Source organism: Macrobrachium nipponense, chromosome 1, assembly GCF_015104395.2.
Source record: "Macrobrachium nipponense isolate FS-2020 chromosome 1, ASM1510439v2, whole genome shotgun sequence".
Lineage (NCBI taxonomy): Eukaryota > Metazoa > Arthropoda > Malacostraca > Decapoda > Palaemonidae > Macrobrachium > Macrobrachium nipponense.
This window is the reverse complement of record NC_087200.1, coordinates 115901500-115921814: the sequence shown is the minus strand read 5'-3', so window position 1 is coordinate 115921814 and position 20315 is coordinate 115901500. Positions and strand designations below refer to the sequence as shown.

The window sequence follows — 20315 nt, the reverse complement described above, 5'->3', positions numbered from 1 at the left end:
ATTTTTGTGCAGGAAAATGGAGAAGAAAGGGTCATTCACATCAAGGAGCTCCTGACATGTTTAGATTTTAAGTGTTTGAGTGCGGATGATATTTCAAACATGCTGTTTTACAATGTGATTTGTGAGAATGATGAATTAGTACAAATACTCGAAGGTATCAGAAAATACAAAAGAGAACAAGTGCCGCAGTGCAGTTATTTGTCAGGGACTGATGGTGGTCAAACCATTAGTACTTTGGGGAAATCTTCTGTCTCTTTAGATAGTGACAAGACTTTAGACATTGAAAAATTGCAAGAAAGTGTGAATTTATTCTTGAATTGTCTTACAAGAAAGTTGTCCGTTTACCCTAGTGTTGTTGGCTTTAAGCGTTTACTATCTAACCAGAAAAAGAAAGCAAAAAATAGTGATGATGAAGATAATAATTGTACGTCAATTTCCAAAGAGTACAAGGATGTGATGCCTGTTTTATATGTGTTTAACCCAAGTAATGGCAAAATACATGAAGAATTCCCATTAACAAAATTGTGTCATGGCCCAGTGCTTTGTTCAGGATTTCAAGTTTGTGCAGTAGGTAAGTTATACAGTTGTCATTAACAAAATTGTTGTAAATGGCATTTATTTTTATATAGTGTCAAGAATTGATAGATTGGCAATGGTGAATTTTTTAAACAATTGCATGAGATTCCTTGCCTTGTGCAACAGACTATCCTCTATCAATGTTTGCCTGATTGTTTACTGAACAGTTATTACAAATATGTGTTATACAGGTGGTGCCCCCATTCTACACTTTTTCAGGGGTAACTTTCATTACTTGTGGATTTTTTCTATGGACTGTATCAATAAAATTATTACTAATTCGCATTTCTTCCATAGAGCAACACTATTTATTCAGTAATAACTGTGTTTTTTTCATATTGTGTTTGTCTAAATACTGATTTTTATGATAAAGATGATTTACATCATACTTATAATGTAATTATGTATCTATTAAGCTCATTCCAGGATTACCCTCGGACTAAGTATAATAGTTGTATGATTCTCTCTCTCTCTCTCTCTCTCTCTCTCTCTCTCTCTCTCTCTCTCTCTCTCTCTCTCTCTCTCTCTCTCGTAAATAATAGAATCCAAACAAATAAAGAAAGGAACAAAGAACATGAGGTGAAGGAAAAAAACAAGCCATCACCGCACTATGGAATGTCAGCAATGAAAATGCAAACATCACCTCCAAGATATAGTGCAAGAAACAAGAACTGTATATATGATGCAAGGGGATGGTGCAGATACGGAGAAAATTGCAGATTCATACATAAAATGAATAATTATGATGAAGGAAGATAAAAAATATTGGAAAAGTTGGATTTTTTAATGTCAGAATTGCTGGAAATGAACAAAAGAACAACATATCAGAACAGGAAAGAGACATGGGAAAATCCTTATTATTACCCATATTAAATGAAGGGGATAACACGCAAACCATCATAGTGATGAATGTGCATGGTTTAGTTACGAGTAATTCAAAAAGAAAAATAGAGTTCTTAGAAGAACTAACCCAAATTGAAAAGAAAATAGATATAATGAATCAGATCAGATAGACAAAATAGGAATCAAGGGGGAACCGCAATATATGGGAAAAACATAAAGCAAGGAAAAATATATGAGAAATATAGTAACTCAGAATGTGAACTAATAGCGGTAGAATTTGAATCTGAAAAATTAATTAACATAGTTATATATAGACCCCTAATACTAAAGAGTTTGACCCAATAATAGAAAAATTGGATGATAGATGTGGAAATCACAAAGACTGGACTATTCTCCTATCTGGAGACTTTAACTTTACTTTCGTAGATTGGAAAGAACAAATAGGAGATTGTGGTTGTATTTATGCATATAAAAAAGAGTGATAGTAGTGCAGAAGATAAGAGGCAATTCGAAAAGCTATTAGATATGCTACTAGAATACAACATTCAACAAATAAATCACCTGCCAACAAGAAAGGAAAATACTTTAGACCTAGTATTTGTGAATGAGGTGAATTATGTTAAAGAAATAATAGTAGTTTATAATGCGAGTATTTCAGACTATAATGTCATAGAATTAACAGTCCATTCCAAAGCAAGTGAAAACAGAGATAAACAAGAGATGAATAAGTGGGAAGGACATAGAAAATACAATTTCTATAGTAAGAATATAAAATGGTCAGAAATAAATGAAGAATTAAAGAAAGATTGGGATAACATATTCGTAAGTGATGATATACAGGTAAGTATGGATATGTTATATAAAATATTAGAGAAAATAGTGGATAAATATTATACCGAAGAAGAAAAGTAAACATCAGTCATGCATACCAAGAGACAGAAGGATCTTGTTCCAGAAAATCAGAAAGGGGAAAAAGGTCTTACAAAAGAAAAGAATGCATGGAAAGTGATGGAACTAAAAAGTAAGATAGGAAATGCAGAACAAAAGATTTTACAATCAAAAGAAGATGAAAAATGGGACTTGGAAGAAAAAACCCTAGTAAATATAAAGCAAAACCTCAAACTATTGTACTCATATGCAAAAAAGATGATAAAAGAAGAATAGAAATAAGCCCTCTTTAAGAAATGAAGGGAGATTAATGAATGAAAAAAAAGGAAATATGCAACATATTGGCAGAAAGATGTAAGAGAGAATTTACCCCTAGAATTGATTATGAAGATAATGATACAGAAATAAGGGATTAAAATAGTGAATATTTATCAGACATAGATATTAATGAAGCCAATATTGTGCAGGCTATTAATGAAATTAAAAAGGGATCAGCAACTGGGCCTGATGGTGTCCCTGCTATTTTGTTAAAGAAAGTAGTTCATTCTATCGCAAAACCCCTTGCAATATTATTAAGGCAAAATGTAGATACAGGCAAGATTTATGATGAGTATAAATTAGCATATATTACCCCTACTTTCAAAAGTGGATCAAGACTAGAGGCAAGTAATTATAGGCCTGTGAGTCTAACATCACATATTATGAAAGTGTATGAAAGGGTAATGAAGAAAAATATCATGAAACATTTAATAAAAAATAATTTGTTTAATATAGGACAACATGGTTTTATACCCGGAAAAAGTACACAAACCCAACTGTTAGTCCACTGTGAGAATATATAAAAATATGATAAACAAAAAAAGGAACAGATGTGGTTTATCTAGACTTTGCAAAAGCTTTTGACAAGGTAGACCATAATATATTAGCGAAGAAAATTAGAAAACATAATATAGTGGACAAAGTAGGAAGATGGATAAAAGAATTTTTACACAACAGAAAACAGATAGTTATTGCAAACAGTGAGAAATCAGATGAAACTAAGGTAATTTCCAATGTGCCATAAGGTACGGTACTAGCTGCATTGCTGTTTGTTATTATGATTGCAGACATAGACAGTAATGTTATGGACTCGGTAATGAGTAGTTTCGCCGATGACATGAGGATAAGTAGAGAAATTACTTGTGATGAAGATGGGAACTCTCTACAAAGAGACCTTAACAAAGTATATGAATGGGCAGAGGTAAACAGGATGGTATTTAACTCTGATAAATTTGAATCACTAAATTATGGAGATATAGAAGGAAAGCTATATGCATATAGGGGACCTAATAACGAGACTCACTAATAAGGAAGCAGTTAAAGACCTTGGTGTGATGTTGAATAGGAACATGTTATGCAATGATCAAATAGCAATTCTGTTGGCAAAATGCAAAGCAAAAATGGGAATGTTGTTACGGCACTTCAAAACAAGAAAAGCTGAACACAGATTATGCTTTATAAAACGTATGTTCGTAGTCCACTTGAATATTGCAATATATGGTACCCACACTATCAGTAGGATATTGCACAAATAGAGTGTACAAAGGTCCTTTATAGCTAGAATAGAAGAAGTTACGGATATTTACTACTGGGAAAGACTACAATTTTTAAAATTATGCAGTCTAGAAAGGTAGAGGAGAACGCTACATGATAATTCAGGCATGGAAACAGATAGAAGGAATAGCCGAAAACATCATGGAGCTAAAAATATCAGAAAGAGCAAGCAGAGGTAGATTAATAGTGCCCAAAACTATACCAGGAAAATTAAGAAAAGCACACAGGACATTAATCCATTACGCACCAGCATCGACAGTGCAGCGTCTATTCAATGCGTTGCCAGCTCATTTGAGGAATATATCAGGAGTGATCGTAGATGTGTTTAAGAATAAGCTCAACAAATATCTAAGCTGCATCCCAGACCATCCAAGATTGGAATATGCAAAATATACCAGAAGATGCATTAGCAATTCTCTGGTAGACATTAGAGGTGCCTCACACTGAGGGACCTGGGGCAACCCAAATAATATGTAAGGTAAGGTAAGGTAAGGTCTCTGAGACTTCTTTGGTTGTCACAGATAAGGAAGACATGCTTAGGCCTAGCTCTTCCTCTCAATGTTCTCCTTCTCCTACTTTACCCTTGGATAAGTAAGAGGAACAAGTAGAATTGGGTACTTCATGTTTTAAGGAACTAGTTCAGTTAAACTATAACACTTGAGAGATAAGCACTGCTATTTTTTTTTTATTCTTTTTAGGTCCAAGTGTGTATATACTTGGTGGTGAGTTCCTCTATGGCCATGGGAATTGGAATCATTCCCTCTGGAGATACAGCACTGCTACAAAGAAGTGGATTGTTGAGGACTCGTAAGTTTTATCACTATGATATTGCTCTGTTTATGGACAAGTTGCAAGCCATTGATTTACATTATCCATTTTACCAAGAGGACATTTACTCTTGTTATTTCTTGACTACTTAGGTCAAAAGAAGGGAGAGTCCTCTTATTTTAAAAGGGAAACTTGATGCTAAATTCTATGATACCCAGGACTGGTTCCATACAAGATACTGCTTTGCCCTTTTTCCACCTCACCCAAGATCTCATTTACTCATCTTTATTGAGAACTCTGTTGCCTTGGGGATTATCTATTTTTTAGCATAAATACTATTGTCAGATTTTGTTGCATCAAAACTTGATTCTAAGAATGTTCGAGGTTTGTCTATCATGGATATTTGCTTTGATGAAACCAAAGATTCATTCCAAATCATGACATTATCAATCTAAACTAAAATTGGTTTGCAAAGGATAAGGGGTCTCCCATGCTGAATCTTTCTTGGTTAGTGCTATTGGTTAACAGACAGGCCCATGTAGCATGATCTGTTTATTTGTGTAACATTAAGATGGAAGGGATGGTGATGCTTCCTGTGCCCTTAGGTTTGAAGTTTGATACAGGGTTAACAATCCCGTATTTGAAACTCATGGGGCTATCAGTTTTATTTTTGGGTTTTGGAAGTGAAGCGTGCATCATAAAAAGAAAAAACAGTTGCACATTTTATTTCCAACAAAAGCATCTTGTAAAACTCAAAAGTATACGGCATCAAGGGAACTGTAATTTCTGTTAATACCTTTGTCATCTGATCTCATTTATTATGCAACCCTTCAAATTTTTTCCCCAAACCATGATTTTACGAAATCTCTCATGTATCGTGCAGTTGCATTTTTTATTGATTCCCTTACTTCATTATTTGTGCATTTATTCAGCTGCAGCTTAAATTTAATGGTGTGCTTTCTGAAGACCTACTTCTCCATTGTGTGAAGGATGTCACCATTGAGAATCAGCAAGTTTTAAGAGTCAAGTAATAGCTTAATACAAAAGAAATAGGTTTTTGATATGCTGCATGCTATGTATGTATATTACACAGTTGAATCTTAGTGAGAAATCTCATGAAGCACTACCACAGGTACAAAGTGCACAGTGAGATATGTCATGCACACTGTAGGAAGGAGAATTGTAATGTAATCCAGGTGATGAATGTCGCGTAGTACATCTGTATCATCTGATTCTTCTGCAGCATGTTTGATCATTTGTTCTGAAGAGCAAGTGTTAATTCATGTGAAATTTGCTCTTTTCCACATACTGTTTTATGCTTCACTTAGCAGAATAGTTGAAACCCCTATAAAAATACTTAAAACTGCCTATTTTATTTGTTAAAATGCAAGAAAACCCCACTTAAATTGTTCATACCTGGTTTTTTTAAATAGTATAAAAAAAACAGGAATTTGTTGATATTTCTCATAGAAAAATACCACCAAGAGGCGAATTTTGCGCAAAAAAAGGGGGTATGTATATGTTCCAGAGAGAAATTTTCTTTGCTTCTAATAATCTTGAATGGCCATTTGATAAGAGGGCTATCAGTTTGCTATAATCTTACTTGGGTGATTCATAATGTGCGACACTTTGCAAGGCCATTGTGTCACCTGAATAAAAAGGAATATAACATTAACAATACAGATGCCAGATGTGATAGGTTGGGTTTGGGTGGATTAGAAAAATGTAGGGATAAGTAATTTTATATGGGTGTCTAATAATGGCTCTAGAATCCCCACCCACCATAAGATGTGCATTTATCTGAACTTTTCAGTTCATACACATGATAAGGGCTCAAGAAAATATTAATGTCCTTTCCAGGTGGCACCTAGCCCAATCTGAAGCCGGTCTATAGCCTTCCTTACTGCTTGTCACATACAAGAGAAAAAGAAGGGATTTACTTTTTTTTGCAATGTATTTTGGGGAAAATGATAAGAATTGTTTGTGTAAACAAAAATTTTGTAATGCATACAGGAGAAAAAAAGGGGGTTTACTCTTTTGAGTACAGTAGGATGTATTTTTTACAGCACTTGAGGCAAGTGAAAAACTGTGTACAGTCATATCCCTACATATGAAAAATCCAGGCTACGAAGGCAAAGACGAAGATTTTTTGCTTTGTATATGAAAATAATTCAGGTTGCAAAAGGGTGTATGTACGTACTCTAAAGTCCGAGATTCGCCCGGGCTGCCGAGAACAATTTTAAAACTGGCGCGCCGCCAACTCAGTAGACTCGCCACCATCCTCCCACTCTCCCATTGGTTCCTGATGCTAGTCACCGCCATAAGATCCTGCTCTCCTATTGGTCAGCGTCTGTCCCATCATGCATCTACGTAAAGACGTTCCTCGACCATTTCGTTTCAGCAGCGTTAACTTACACACCTGGAATTCGTTTGTTCACATAGATTTCATTTGTTAACATAAATTCATGTTAGTGATTTCGCTTTCGTTGTACTGTAAGTTACTTTATCGTGTTGTGTGTGAACTTAATTACTTATGTTATTAGCCATGGGTCCCAAGAATGTTGCTGAAGTTCACGAAAAGAAGAGGGTGCTTTCAATGGAAACTAAGATGGAGATAATTAAGAAGTATGAAGCTGGTATGCGATTGAGTGTGATTGCTTAGGAATACGGCCGAAATCCATTGACGATAGGCACCATCCTTGACCAGAAGGAAGCCATCAAAGCAGCTACACCTTCCAAGGGCGTGACAATTTGTTCCAACAACAGGAGCCACGTGCATGATGAGAGGGAGAGGCTGCTGCTCGTATGGATTAAGGACAAAGAAATCGCTGGTGATACGATAACCGAGACGGCAATCTGCCAGAAGGCCACCACCATTTTCGGTGATCTGAGTCCTCAGGCTGAAGATAACACTGGAGAAGGGACATCAAAGGCAACCACAGACTTCAAGGCTTCTCAGTGGTGGTTTGATAAATTTCATAAACGGACTAATATCTATTAGGTGGTGCGGCATGGGGAGGCTGCCAGCTCGGACACGAAAGCAGCCCAAGCCTCTGTTAAGACATTCGATGAGATGAAAATCAAGGAAGGTTACAGTTCTCAGCAAGTCTTCATCTGTGACGAGACTGGCCTTTTTTGGAAAAAAACGCCTCTTCGGACGTACATCATGGAGGAAGAGAAGAAGCTACCTGGGCATAAGCCTATGAAAGACAGGCTTATGCTTGCACTTTGTTCTAATGCCAGTGGGGATTGTAAGGTGAAGCCCCTACTTGTGTATCATTCCGAGACTCCTTGATCCTTCAAGGCCCACAAAGTGCTAAAGGAGAAGCTAACGGTGATGTGGAGGGCTAATGCGAAAGCCTGGGTAACGAGACTTTTGTTCACCGAGTGGGTAAATCTGTGTCTCGGCCCGACAGTGAAAAAATTCTTGGAAGAGTAGCACCTCCCTCTGAAATGTCTGCTGTTGTTGGACAATACCCCTGCTCACCCTCCTGGCCTCGAGGAAGATATCCTAGCAGAGTATTCTTTCATCAAGGACACCACCCCTCTTCTCCAGCCCATGGACCAGCAAGTGATATCGAACTTCAAGAAGCTGTATACAAAACATCCTTTCAAGAGATGTTTCAACATCACCAATACAAACCTCACCTTGCGTGAATTTTTGAAGGAGCATTTCGATATCCTGATATGCATCCGAAACATCGATCAAGCTTGGCAGGAGGTTTCGAGGCGAACCTTGAGTTCTTCGTGGAAGTAACTCTGGCCTGATGCAGTATCCGCCCGAGACGTCAAGGGATTCAACATGGGCGAAGCTGATGCAGATTCAGAAATAGTTGACAATTCTGAAACTGTTTCGCAACCAGATCTTGACGAGATCGTTGCACTCGGCAAGTCCATGGGGCTGGCTGTCGATGAGGACGACATCGATGACCTCCAGGAGCACCAAGAGGAGCTTACAACGGATGACCTGAAGGACTTGGAGGCCATGCAACATAACATCATTCAAGAAGAGTTCTGTAGCAGCGGCAAGGAGGAGGAGGAGGACCCTATGACAACGGGAGAAATTAAGAATGTTCTAGCTGCTTTTCATAAAGTGCAATAATTTTTAGAAAGACACCCCGAGATGGCTTTACACAGGTCGTATGCTTGCGCAGTTCGATGACGTTTGCCCGAGTCGTTTTAGGAACATTTTGAAAGGCAGGCAGAAGCAATCTTCCTTGGATAGTTATTTTGTAAAGAGGCCTTTAGTAGTAAGCAAACAGGAAGGTCCAAGTGATACAAAAAAAACAGAAAATTAGAAGTGGTGAAGAAATTGAAATTTTTAAGGTAATGTAAAGTAAAAAAAAAAATCAGAAAAGGCAAAAAAAGAATTTAATTTTAAGTTTGTTCATGGAAACTTACCTGTCAGATATATAGTATAGCTGTATTTCTGACGTCCGACAGAATTTCAAACTGCGCGGCACACAAATAGTGGGGCGGCCAGGGTGTAGTACCCATTCCGCCGCTGGAGGCGATATCAGGAACCATTCCCATTTTCTATTTCATATTTTTTTTCTGTCGCCGTGCTGCAAACAACTGTTTACAGTACCTCCGTCTAGGATTTTTTTGATTATCTCGCTTAATATTATCTGGATTGACTTTTTGGTATCGACTTCGGATTGTTTTGGATTGGCACGCGTAATAGTGGATTGGTTTTTTATTTTTGATTTTGGATTTGGCTTTTTGTGTACATGATGTCGGGATCAATACTGGAAGTTTCAGAGTGTTTTTTTTTGTGATTTGAGTGAATGTTAAGGTGAGGCTTCTTAAAAACTTCAGTTTGATCCTCACACAGTTTGTATGGGATTGCAGGGGGCATGTTTTGGCTTGGTTGATGATCGGTTGCAATGAATGTAAGGATTTGATGATGATAAATGGAAGATGTAATGAGAAACCTATCGACTGAAATTGGAGGCGCGATAGAGTCAGAGGTCTTCTCCAAGGGCAGTTCTACTAAAGGTAAAGGATAGTAACATTTCTCCTCCTCTAACACCAGTTATTTTTGCTCAACCTAATCCTGTTTTGTTGCCTTCGGGCCCAGTGCTGCTGGAGAAGGTAACACCTTTCCTGATTCTGGAGTCTATTCGTGCTCTCGAATCTTAAAGTTTGGCCCTAGAAACCGGCCCTGTGAAAGTTTGTGTTAGTGCCCTAGTGTTGTTTGGAGGGGGCGTCAGATCGGCCCCATAATGCCTCTAGGCCTAGACCCTCTATCGGACTCCCAGGGACTCAGGGGAGTGGTATGTCGAAGCCGCAAGAGGGTTACGGGGGCTCCCCACCGATCTGGCGTCCCTTCGGCAGCTTGTTGCTAAATCCCAGGCTGCCAAGGAGCGCGCACGAGCGCGTGTCCTGAAAGATTGCTTTTCGTCCTCCGAAGCGTCCTCGGCCGCGCAAGGGGTGGAGCGCTCGGGAGAGACTCGCGTCCGTTGAAAAAGGAACTTTCGCTTTGAGGACGCTTCACGTCCTTTGTCTCCTCTTTGTCAGAGGACGCTTATGACCGCCTTTTTCCTCCTCAAAGAGAGAAAGGAAGGCTTCTACCGACGAGACGTTGGTTTCCACGCACAGGCGTGTTCACCTGAGAGGGGCAGATAGCTGTACTGCTAGAAGGAAGGAGGCGTCCCCTCGCCCCTCGCTTCTCGCAGGCTCAGTCCTGCCCCTTATGCTCCTTGTCACCTACGAAGGATATCCTAGTGTCCCTTCAGGGACCAGATTACGTCGCTGATGGCTCAGAGGATCGCCCAGCAGCAGTCGAGCCTAAGCGTAGGAAAGGACGTTCGGCTGCCCATCAAGACGAAGCAGCCTCATTTCTCTCTCGTCTCGCTCGTCTCTCTCTCCTCCTCCGGATCGTCACCGTTCTCGTTCTCCGAGTAGATCTTTTGCTCTCTCAGGAGAGACGCTCGCCAGGACGCTCGGCGTTCGAAGCAGGACGCTTGCGCTCTCGGCAGGGAGCTGTTTGAGGACCCGCTCGGCAGGACGCTCGGCGTTCTAAAAAACAGGACGCTTTGCGCTCTCTACAAGACGCTTTTGAGGACGCTCGCAGGACGCTCGGCGTTCGAAGCAGGACGGCTTTGGAGTTATTCGACAGAGCCCTTTTGAGGACGCTCCGCAGGACGCTCGCCGTTCGAAGCAGGATGCTTTTAGAGCAGGCAGGACGCTTTTGAGGACGCTCAGCAGGACGCTGCTTGGCTAAGCAGGACGCTTTTGCGCCCTCTCCGTCAGGAAGCTCGCGCTTCCTCTCGTAGGGACGTGTCTGTTAAGACAGTTCCCGTTGCTTCTAAGGACGCTCTCTTCACAAGATGTCCGTCCTCAAGGAGGTCGACGTAAGGGAGATTCCGTACCTGTAGCGGGTTACTTCCAAGACACGGAAGTCATTGTTCAGGATTTGAGACTGCTGACGTACCCCCTCCTCTCCTTGATGGGCGTTCTCCAGCCTTCCTCTTAGGGAGGAAGGGAACTTAGAGTCCAGGGAGTTCCGTCGAAAGAAAGAACAGCCGGTACCTTCAGCTGTCTCGGACGTACAAGGTTCTTGTTAGGCTGTTACGTTCAGCCTTCGGGGAGAAGTTCAGCCGGCAGCCCCTAGGTCTCTCCCTCTCACTTTCGTCTTAGCCAAGACCGTTAAGACCCCCTGAAGGTCGTCGATGAAGACATCGCTGTCGACCAAGAGGGCGTTTAAGAAGCTTCAAGACTTATGTTCTAGAAGGAAGGATCAGGGGCAAGACCACTTTTCGCCATCCACCCTCTAGACCCCGGGAAAGGAGGGGAAAATTTGGTATGAGACCAAGGAGGACGTGGGGATTAAAGGCTCCTTCGTCCGCTCTGGGTGACTTTCTCCAGTTTGGTGGACGCTCAGAGGAGGTCTCTCTATCGTCTGCTAAGGGGTGTCCTGGACTCCTGTGGAGGACTTGACCACCACTTGAAGGGACTGCTTTTCGACCCTAAAGTTTTTTAATTTCTAGACGGTGGTGGGTGGGAGTTTTAGACCTTCAGTCTAGAAGTCCTGATTCTCTCAGTCTGGGGGGACTGTCCACTGTTGTCATGTATGGACAAGGCCGTCAGGGATGGTTCGGGAGAGCTAGTTTCTAATTTTGGAAACTGCTTTCCTGAAGAAAAGAGCACTGCTTTGCAATTTTACCGCTAAGTCGGTATCTTCCGCTTCAGAAAGCGGAAATTGCTCTTGCGCCTCTTTCGGACCATCTTCTTCCCCCAGCTATGGTGAAGGATCTTGGCAAAGAGTTTGCAAGAAAAAGGGCGACCAGGACCTCTTGGGTACAGTCTTCAAAGACGTCCGCAGTTCTTCCACTTCGACATTCAGCAAACCCCCGAAGAAAGTCAAACCTTCGCGGGGGGCACCCCCTCGAGAGCAGCTCCTCGAGGAGAGGTTTTTCGAGAGGAAAGAGCTTCATTCAAACCCAAAACCAGCAAATGAAGATCTCGTCCTTCAGACGCCAGTCGGGGCCCAGACTGGAATTCTTTGCGGAGGCTTGGAGGCAGAGGGGAGGCCGGATCCTTGGACTCTCCAAGATAGTAGAGCGGGGGTACAAGATCCCCTTTTTTTACATCTCCTCTTTAACATCAACTCCCAGACCTCTCTCCATCTTATCAGGGAGAGAAGAAAAAGTATTCTTTTTCGGATCTGTTGACCAGATGTCGAAAAAAGAGCGGTGGAACAAGTCTTGGATCTAGAGTCACCGGCTTCTACAAACGGATTTTCCTAGTGCCGAAGCACCGTCAGGTTGGCGCCCGGTTTGGATGTGAGCAGGCTCATCTTTTTTTGTAGAAAACATAAGTTTCAAAATGGAGACGCCTCAAGTCGGTGCTGGGACCTTGCGACCTGGCGACTGGATGGTGTCTCTGGACCTGCAGGGACGCGTACTTCCCACGTCCCAGTCCACCCTCTTTCAAGGAAAGTACCTGAGATTCGTCTTGGACACAATGGTTGGCAATTCAGAGCCCTTTGTTTCGGTCTCACACGGGCCCCCGATGGTTTCACAATGATATGAGGAATGTAGCGAAAGTGGCTCCATTCGTCAGGGGATCAGGGATATCTCTATACCTCGACGATTGGCTGATCAGAGCGTCGTCGAGGCAGAAGTGTCTGAAGGACCTTCAGTTTACATGCCCTAGCAAAGTCTCTGGTCTTTTGGTCAACTCCGAAAAGTCGCATCTGACCCCGACACAGTCCATCGTGGTATCTGGGGATTCAGTGGATTCAGTGGCTTTTCGGGCGTTTCCATCCCAGGAACGTCAGCGACTGGGGTTAGAGAAAGTCGCAGCCTTCCTAGAGAGAGAAGCTTGTTCGGTGAGGGAGTGGATGAGTCTGCTGGGCACCATCCTCGCTAGAAAAAGTTTGTCTCGCTGGGAAGACTGCACCTTCAGGCCTCTTCAATTTTTCCTTGCGGAAGAATGGACGTCGAAAGAGGACCTGAATGCGATCCTAAGGATCTCCAACAAGGTAAAAGTCCACTTAAGATGGTGGCTCGACCCTCAGAAGTTACGAGAGGGCTTCTCCTTAAATCTTCTGAGCCCCGACCTAGTGTTGTTCTCAGACGCTTCCATTTCCGGTTGGGGAGCAACACTAGGGGGGGAGGAAGTGTCAGGCTCCTGGAGAGGGGAACAGTAGCCTGGCACATCAATGTAAAGGAACTGGCAGCGATATTCCTGTCGCTGCAGTTCTTCGAAGACAAACTGTCAAGCAAGGTTGTTCAAGTCAACTCAGACAGTACCACAGCTCTTGCGTATCTAAAGAATCAGGGAGGAACTCGCTCCAGATCCCTTTTTCTCCTGGCGAAGGAAGTTCTGCTATGGGCAGACGCAAGGCGCATCAAGATCCTGACAAGATTCGTGGCAGGGGTTCAGAATGTCAGGGCGGACCTTCTCAGTCGCCGAAATCAGATTCTACCAACAGAATGGACCTTGTGCACAGGAAGTCTGTCAACAATTATGGAGATTGTGGGGACGTCCTCTAGTAGACCTGTTCGCTACATCAAGGACGAAAGAGGCTTCCTCTGTATTGCTCCCCAGTTCTGGATCCAGGGGCAATTGCAGTGGACGCGTTGCTCTGGAGCTGGACAGACCTGGATCTTTACGCCTTTCCCCCATTCAAGATCATGGGGGACGTAATGAGGAAGTTCGCAGCTTCAGAAGGGACAAGGTTGACTCTGATTGCCCAATGTGGCCAGCAAGAGAGTGGTTCACAGGTCATGACATTCCTTGTGGACTTCCCAAGAACGTTGCCCTGGAGGAGAGATCTACTCAGACAGCCTCACTTCAAAAGGTTTATTTTCACCAAAACCTCTCCGCTCTGGCTCTGACTGCGTTCAGACTATCGAAAAGTTGGCCAGAGCGAGAGGCTTTTCAAAGGCAGCTGCGAGAGCAATCGCTAATGCTCGAAGAGCCTCTTCAAGAGCTGTCTACCAATCTAAGTGGTCCTCCTTCAGGGCATGGTGCAAGAAGGAAGGAATTTCCTCTTCCACGACCTCTGTGAATCAGATAGCAGATTTCTTACTCTATCTAAGAAATGTGCAGAAATTGGCAGTTCCTACAATCAAGGTTATAGGAGTATGTTGTCTGCCGTTTTTTTCGCCACAGAGGACTGGACCTCTCCGACAATAAGGATCTGGCACGATCTCTTAAGGTCGTTCGAAACCGCCAAGATCCCACAGGCAAGACCGCCCTCATGGAATCTAGATGTGTGAAACATCTCATGCTAAGTCCCTTTGAGCCTCTCCATGAAGCTTCTCTAAGGGACTTGACGAGAAAAACGCTTTTCCTAGCTTCTCTGGCGACGGCGAAGAGAGTTAGTGGAAATCCAAGCGTTCAGTAGCCTAGTGGGTTTCAAGGGAAGAACAGCGCTGTCTGCTCGTTGAACCCTTCTTTCTTGGCTAAGAACGAGAACCCGTCTAATCCTTGGCCAAAGAGCTTTGAAATCAAAGGAATATCGAGTCTTGTGGGTCAAGAACCAGAGAGAGCCCTGTGGCCCTGTCAGGGCTCTCAAGTTCTATGTGAATAGGACTAAAGAGATAAGAGGTCCCTCAGGTAATCTCTGGTGCTCGGTGAAGAGACCAGATTTGCCGTTGTCGAAGAATGCTGTTGCTTTCTTCTTGAGGGACGTCATTAAAGAGGCTCATTCATCTTGCCAGAAGACTGATATGAGCCTCTTTAAAGTGAAAGCTCACGAGGTCAGAGCCGTAGCTACTTCTCTTGCCTTCCAAAGGAACATGTCTATCAGAGATATTCTTGATAGCACCTTCTGGGGCGAGGAGCATTCCGTATTCGCCACTCACATTACCTCCGGGATGTGAGAACGTATTTACTGAGAACTGTAGTTCTTTGGGGCCGTTACATTTCGGCAGACACAGTTTTGGGGGCTGAAGGTGGCTCTCTCCCTATCCCTTAGCTTAGTTAGGTTAGTTTTTGTGTTTTTGGTTGATGGTGAGATCTTTCTGTTGGAAATCCCCCCATTCCATTAGTGTTAATGTCAGGGAGTTTTTGGTTAGTTGGTCAGGTGGTGGTCGGTTGCTGTGTTACTGCCATATGTTTGGCTAGATGGTCTTGTCACATTGTGGTCACGTCCCCGTTGACAGAGCATCCAGAGTGCTCCAGCACTACAGGTCCAAACCTGGCTGGCAACTCTGATAAAAGCATAAGCAGGCTTTAAGTGACAGTAATCACATAGTTCTACTTTGCTATCAGGTAAGGAAACCAATAAGTTAATCTTTATTTTAATTTAAGTTTCCTAAAAATCCTAGTCTGTCTCTACCCACCATCCGAAGGTGTGATTCAGCTATATATATATCTGACAGGTAAGCTTCATGAACAAAATGTTATTGTTATAAATACAATTAAAGTTTTGTTCATACTTAACCTGGCAGATATATATATTAGAGTGCCCACCCTCCTCTCCAGGAGACAAGGGTCATGAATAAATATGAATAGAAAATGGGAATGGTTCTGATATCGCCTCCCAGCGGCGGGAATGGGTACTACCACCTGGCCGCCCCCACTACGTGTGCCGCGAGTTTTGAAATTCTGTCGGACGTCAGAAATAACAGCTATATTACTATATCTGCCAGGTAAGTTATGAACAAACTTAATTGTATTATAACAATAACATTTTTTCATTAAGTTAAGTGTTAATGTTTTCTGCCATTTGTTAATGTGTTTCTTAAAGTTTAATGTTAATGTTTTCTGCCATTTTTTAATGTGTTTCTTAAAGTTAAGTGTTCAAGTTTTCTGCCATTTGTCCTCCTCTGTCGCTACTTTTGGACATCACCTCACTTGTAAGGTAAGGTTCGACATTTTACTACATATATACGTACATGTACATACAGTATTTCTTGTACCCTGTACACTAATACACTTTATTTACAGGTATAGTCATGGTTTGGTTAGGTATTGAATGGTCCAAATTGTTTTATTTCATTTTTTAGCTTTATTATAAAATTTACTGTGGTGTTTTTGTAGGGCTTGGAACGAATTAGGCAATTTACATGTAAAACATAGTTCGAGATACGAAAAAATCAGGTTACGAAGGCTGCTTCGGAATGGATTAATTTTGTAACCTGAGGCACTACTGTATCCTACCATACTGTTGTGTTGCGTACAAGAGAAAAAAAAGGGGTTTGTTATTATTTGTAGTTTATTTTGATACAGATTAGGGAAAATAAGGCAGATAATTGCTTTTTGCATAAAGTTTTTTTTTGTTTCAAGTGATGATTGTTGTTTAGTATATTTAGTGTTACAGGTAAGTTGTGCTATTGACAAAGTTAGGTTAGCAAGGCCACAGTTTTTTCCTTGTACACCCAGAGTTTTTTTTACTCACCCATATCTGGATTTCACCATTATAGTATCTGACAGGACCTTGGCTCTGTTACTCGAGATAATGATGCTGGGGACTCTGGATTATGTCAGGTTCCAATCAAGGCAAAAACAGATAAACAAGGAACATCTGTACTAAACGTAATTTGATAAAGATTTTTTCTTAAAATACCTTACTTGAGGGCCAGAGGCCCTAGAAACACATGTAACGGTTACTGTCTACCACTGGTATTCTTGTTAGGACTGATGGAAGTAATATGTAGAATATTATTTTGAAAGAAGAAAATTAGCCATCTTATAAGTGAAGGGTTTTTATTTAAAAATATTTCTTGTTTCACAGAACTAGATTTTATCTATAGAACAGAATTTTTTCCTATTTATTGTAGTTTCTTTTAATCCTCTACTTGATTCCTTATATTCTTCATTCTGTAGAGTATATTGTTGTACAGGAAATTACTAATGATATTCTGTAATCATGAAGTACAGTATATACTCGTGTAATACGCGATCTCTCATATCATGTGACCCTCAAATTTTCACCCTGAAACAATGATTTGATTATGTATCTCAAGTAACATCTTTTCCTCTTCTTTATTTATCCCATTATCTAGTTAGGCTAACCCCTTTTCCTCCATCTCTTTATTTATCCCTTCATTTAGTTAAAAAGAGTAAAAGAGAAAGCTAGTATTGCCAGTAATGTTATACTTGTTGTGTAAACTCATACAGCTAGAAACAGCTGATTTGCTATGAACAACCGAGTCCGATAACTACCACAGCGGTTTGCTAACATTTCAACCATCGTACAATAGTAAAAAATTACCGTAGTTATGTTGCAAATGATGTTAAATAGAATAGGACTGATATATTTTTACATTACTATATCCTCATTTGCTATGGAGAAAAGATTGGCAAGGGTGTACGTATACTGCTAACGACTATTATTGTGCATTGGCAACATGGAAACTTTGGTATGACACCATCAAACTCAACTAAAAAAAATTTGAGAGAAATGTGTTTTCATCAAAACTATTTGGCATGAAAGAACACCTTTTACTCTGTTCACTCCAATAAAAGATAAATATGTAAAGCTTGTAGTATTCTGATGAAATAAAGTGAAAATATTGAACGTAATCTGTTGATTTTTTAACGCAATAAACATGCCATAAGCGCCATCTACTAACAAAAAAATAACTAAATTTTGTTCATAACGATATGAATTTAAGTGATATTTTGACTTGAAAACATTTCATATAACGTAAAATAACCTTGTTCCATATCAGTAGTCTCTGGAGATTCATTTACACTTAACTAGAAGCAAGAAAATCACTTTGATTTGACGTCAATTCAGTAAAATAAACTTACCTTGCGATCGTCCTCAGCTGATTTCCAACCCAAAACACTGATTGCTATTTTTGTATTTTATAATATGACAATAGTAATATGAAAATACATACAATATTATTGGAAGCAGTGAAGTAAAGCATAACTTTTGAAAAGATCCATGGAAAAGATGCATATTTACAATGTTTGTATTTTATCAAATGATACTAGTATGTGAATATTACATACGCTAATTTTATATCTCATGTATGATATGACCCCCTTAAAATTAGCTCTAAAATTATATCTTCAAAAGTCTCATGATATGCGAGTATATACGGTACTTGTTTAATTGTATTGTAAGGTTAAATTTTAAGAAGGAGCTTAGGTGGCTCATTAATTTTCAAATTTGATGGCATACATATTTTTCTCTTCAGGTTGCCTAAACCTCGACGTCATCATATGATGTGTTCAGTTAATTCTATTATTTATGTTTTGGGAGGTTTTGGTCGACATAGAGTTGTGCAAAGTTCTGTCATTGCATATGACACAGAATCAGGTGAGTGACAAGTGATTTTAATGTGAAGTCATTTAAGCTTCTTTACACAAAGTTAAATTGGATTATTTTATTTATTATTGCACTCTGTAATAGAACAGAATATTTTTTGTAGGATTTTTACAGTTGGTCATGATAAAAAAATTTTGAATGTGGGTGGGTGGTGCGCTTGTAAGGCAGGACAGTGTGTTCTTTGGAGGATGTTTCACATATGAAATACCATAAACAGGACAACTCTAGAACATTGGTAATGGGCTGTTGCCACATCTGTACTACTATTTGTTGTAGACTTAGCAACACCTCCTTTGCAATGAAGGTTTCTTAACTGTGGAAAGTAGAAGGTAACCAATATGGCTGATGTGTTTGATAGTAAGCAGAGTATTGAGAAACTCTCTTGGCCTCAATCCTGTTTTCATGAAGCTAAAATGACTGGGTTAACTTTCTGATCCCCTGGAATCTTTTATGTACTTGATATTTATGGAGTTATAGACTCAAATGGTATCTTTCTGTTGTTTATGTAAAAATTGCTGTTTACTTATCAATTTGTCCATTGTATTTGTATAAGATAGCTGGAAAGGTGTGTTTCTGCACATGTTGGAGTATTAAAAATGTTATTCCAGGTTTTCTGAGACCTATCTATTCTGAGAGAACTATAAGAACTTTCTCTCATGTTTTGTATAGTGTTCCAATGTTGGTCTTCAACAACCGACTTGTGACTCAAGTTGTTGGGCTTGAGTTCTGTTAGATTTCTTATCCCAGTTCATTGTATTAATCTATGGCACCATTCTTCATTTACCTTATTGTACAAGCTTTATAAAATCTTTCGAGCTTCTGATCATATTTGGATATGTACAGTAGATCATTTTAGAGTATGTTGTCTACTTCATAGTATACTAGATCTGCAGTTAATTCCAATGTCTCACCGCTTCTTTTGTGAAGTTCAACACCACACAATTGTCTAGGAGTTTTATTTCAAGAGTCTTGTAGTTGAATCTTTAGACCTAAGAATTTCAGATCTGATGGCAATGCTGTTTTGTTGAGCAGGATTACATGAATCATATTTTATAGTTATTAGGTTTATTGTATTTAGTTTTCTTTTTTTTTCTGTCAGATTTTTCTTTATTTTGTACAATGGACCCCTCTTTTTCACTCCTCATTTTGTTGTGGATTTTTGTGGAACATCTTTCAATTGGTAAGTAACTTACCAAGTAATTACATAGGTATACTTTCCAATCGTACAGCAGCTTAAATTTTGAAATTCGCGGTAGCACTGATTGTTTAGTGTAGGTGACTAGTCCGCCCACTAACAGGAATGTATAGTACTAGGAATGTCTTAGCACACAACCTCATTCTCTTTCTGCCACACTTGGTGTAATTATTGTATGTTTGTGGCAGCTTAGTTTATCATGCATTGGTTGGGAAAACCAGATTTTGGGGATATTGCTGATTTTGAGTAGCCTTCAAGCTTACAGTAACTTACCAAATACAGGCAGTCCCTGGTTATCAGCAGACATGGTTAATGGTGATCCAGCTTTATAAATTCGGTGATGTATGGCGCCATAACAGGCTGAGTTTCAGTTATCGGGCGCCATAAGGTGCCAATAATTGAGTTATGGCGTCATCATATCATACCTAACAGAGGGGCCATTAATCGGTTATCAGTGCCGAAAGCGCCATAAATCGCAGATTATACCAACACATAATACAAACCTTTGGTCCTTTATATAAGGAATTACTTTCAGCGTAGGCTGGAAATTTGTCGTAAGAGAATAACAACAAGGTAGTTAGGCAGTAACTGTTTGTCCAATAGTCGGGTGGGATGCTTGACTGGACGTAAAAGTTCAACTTTGCTTTTAGCCACTACCGTGTGCAGATGTTCTCTCTGCCCAGCTCTGTTGTCGGATGAGAGTGTTCCTTT

General features: G+C 40.4%; 1 protein-coding gene across 1 annotated transcript in view; it reads left to right on the top strand.

Moving 5' to 3' along the window:
- LOC135218919 (kelch-like protein 30) overlaps positions 1-20315 on the top strand; it is a 168767-nt gene that overhangs the window by 123925 nt on the left and 24527 nt on the right. Inside the window, exons 5-7 of the mRNA XM_064255361.1 lie at positions 13-571; positions 4599-4707; positions 18279-18400. Of these exons, the coding sequence (XP_064111431.1) occupies positions 13-571; positions 4599-4707; positions 18279-18400 (790 nt within the window). The remainder of the gene's footprint in view (positions 1-12; positions 572-4598; positions 4708-18278; positions 18401-20315) is intronic.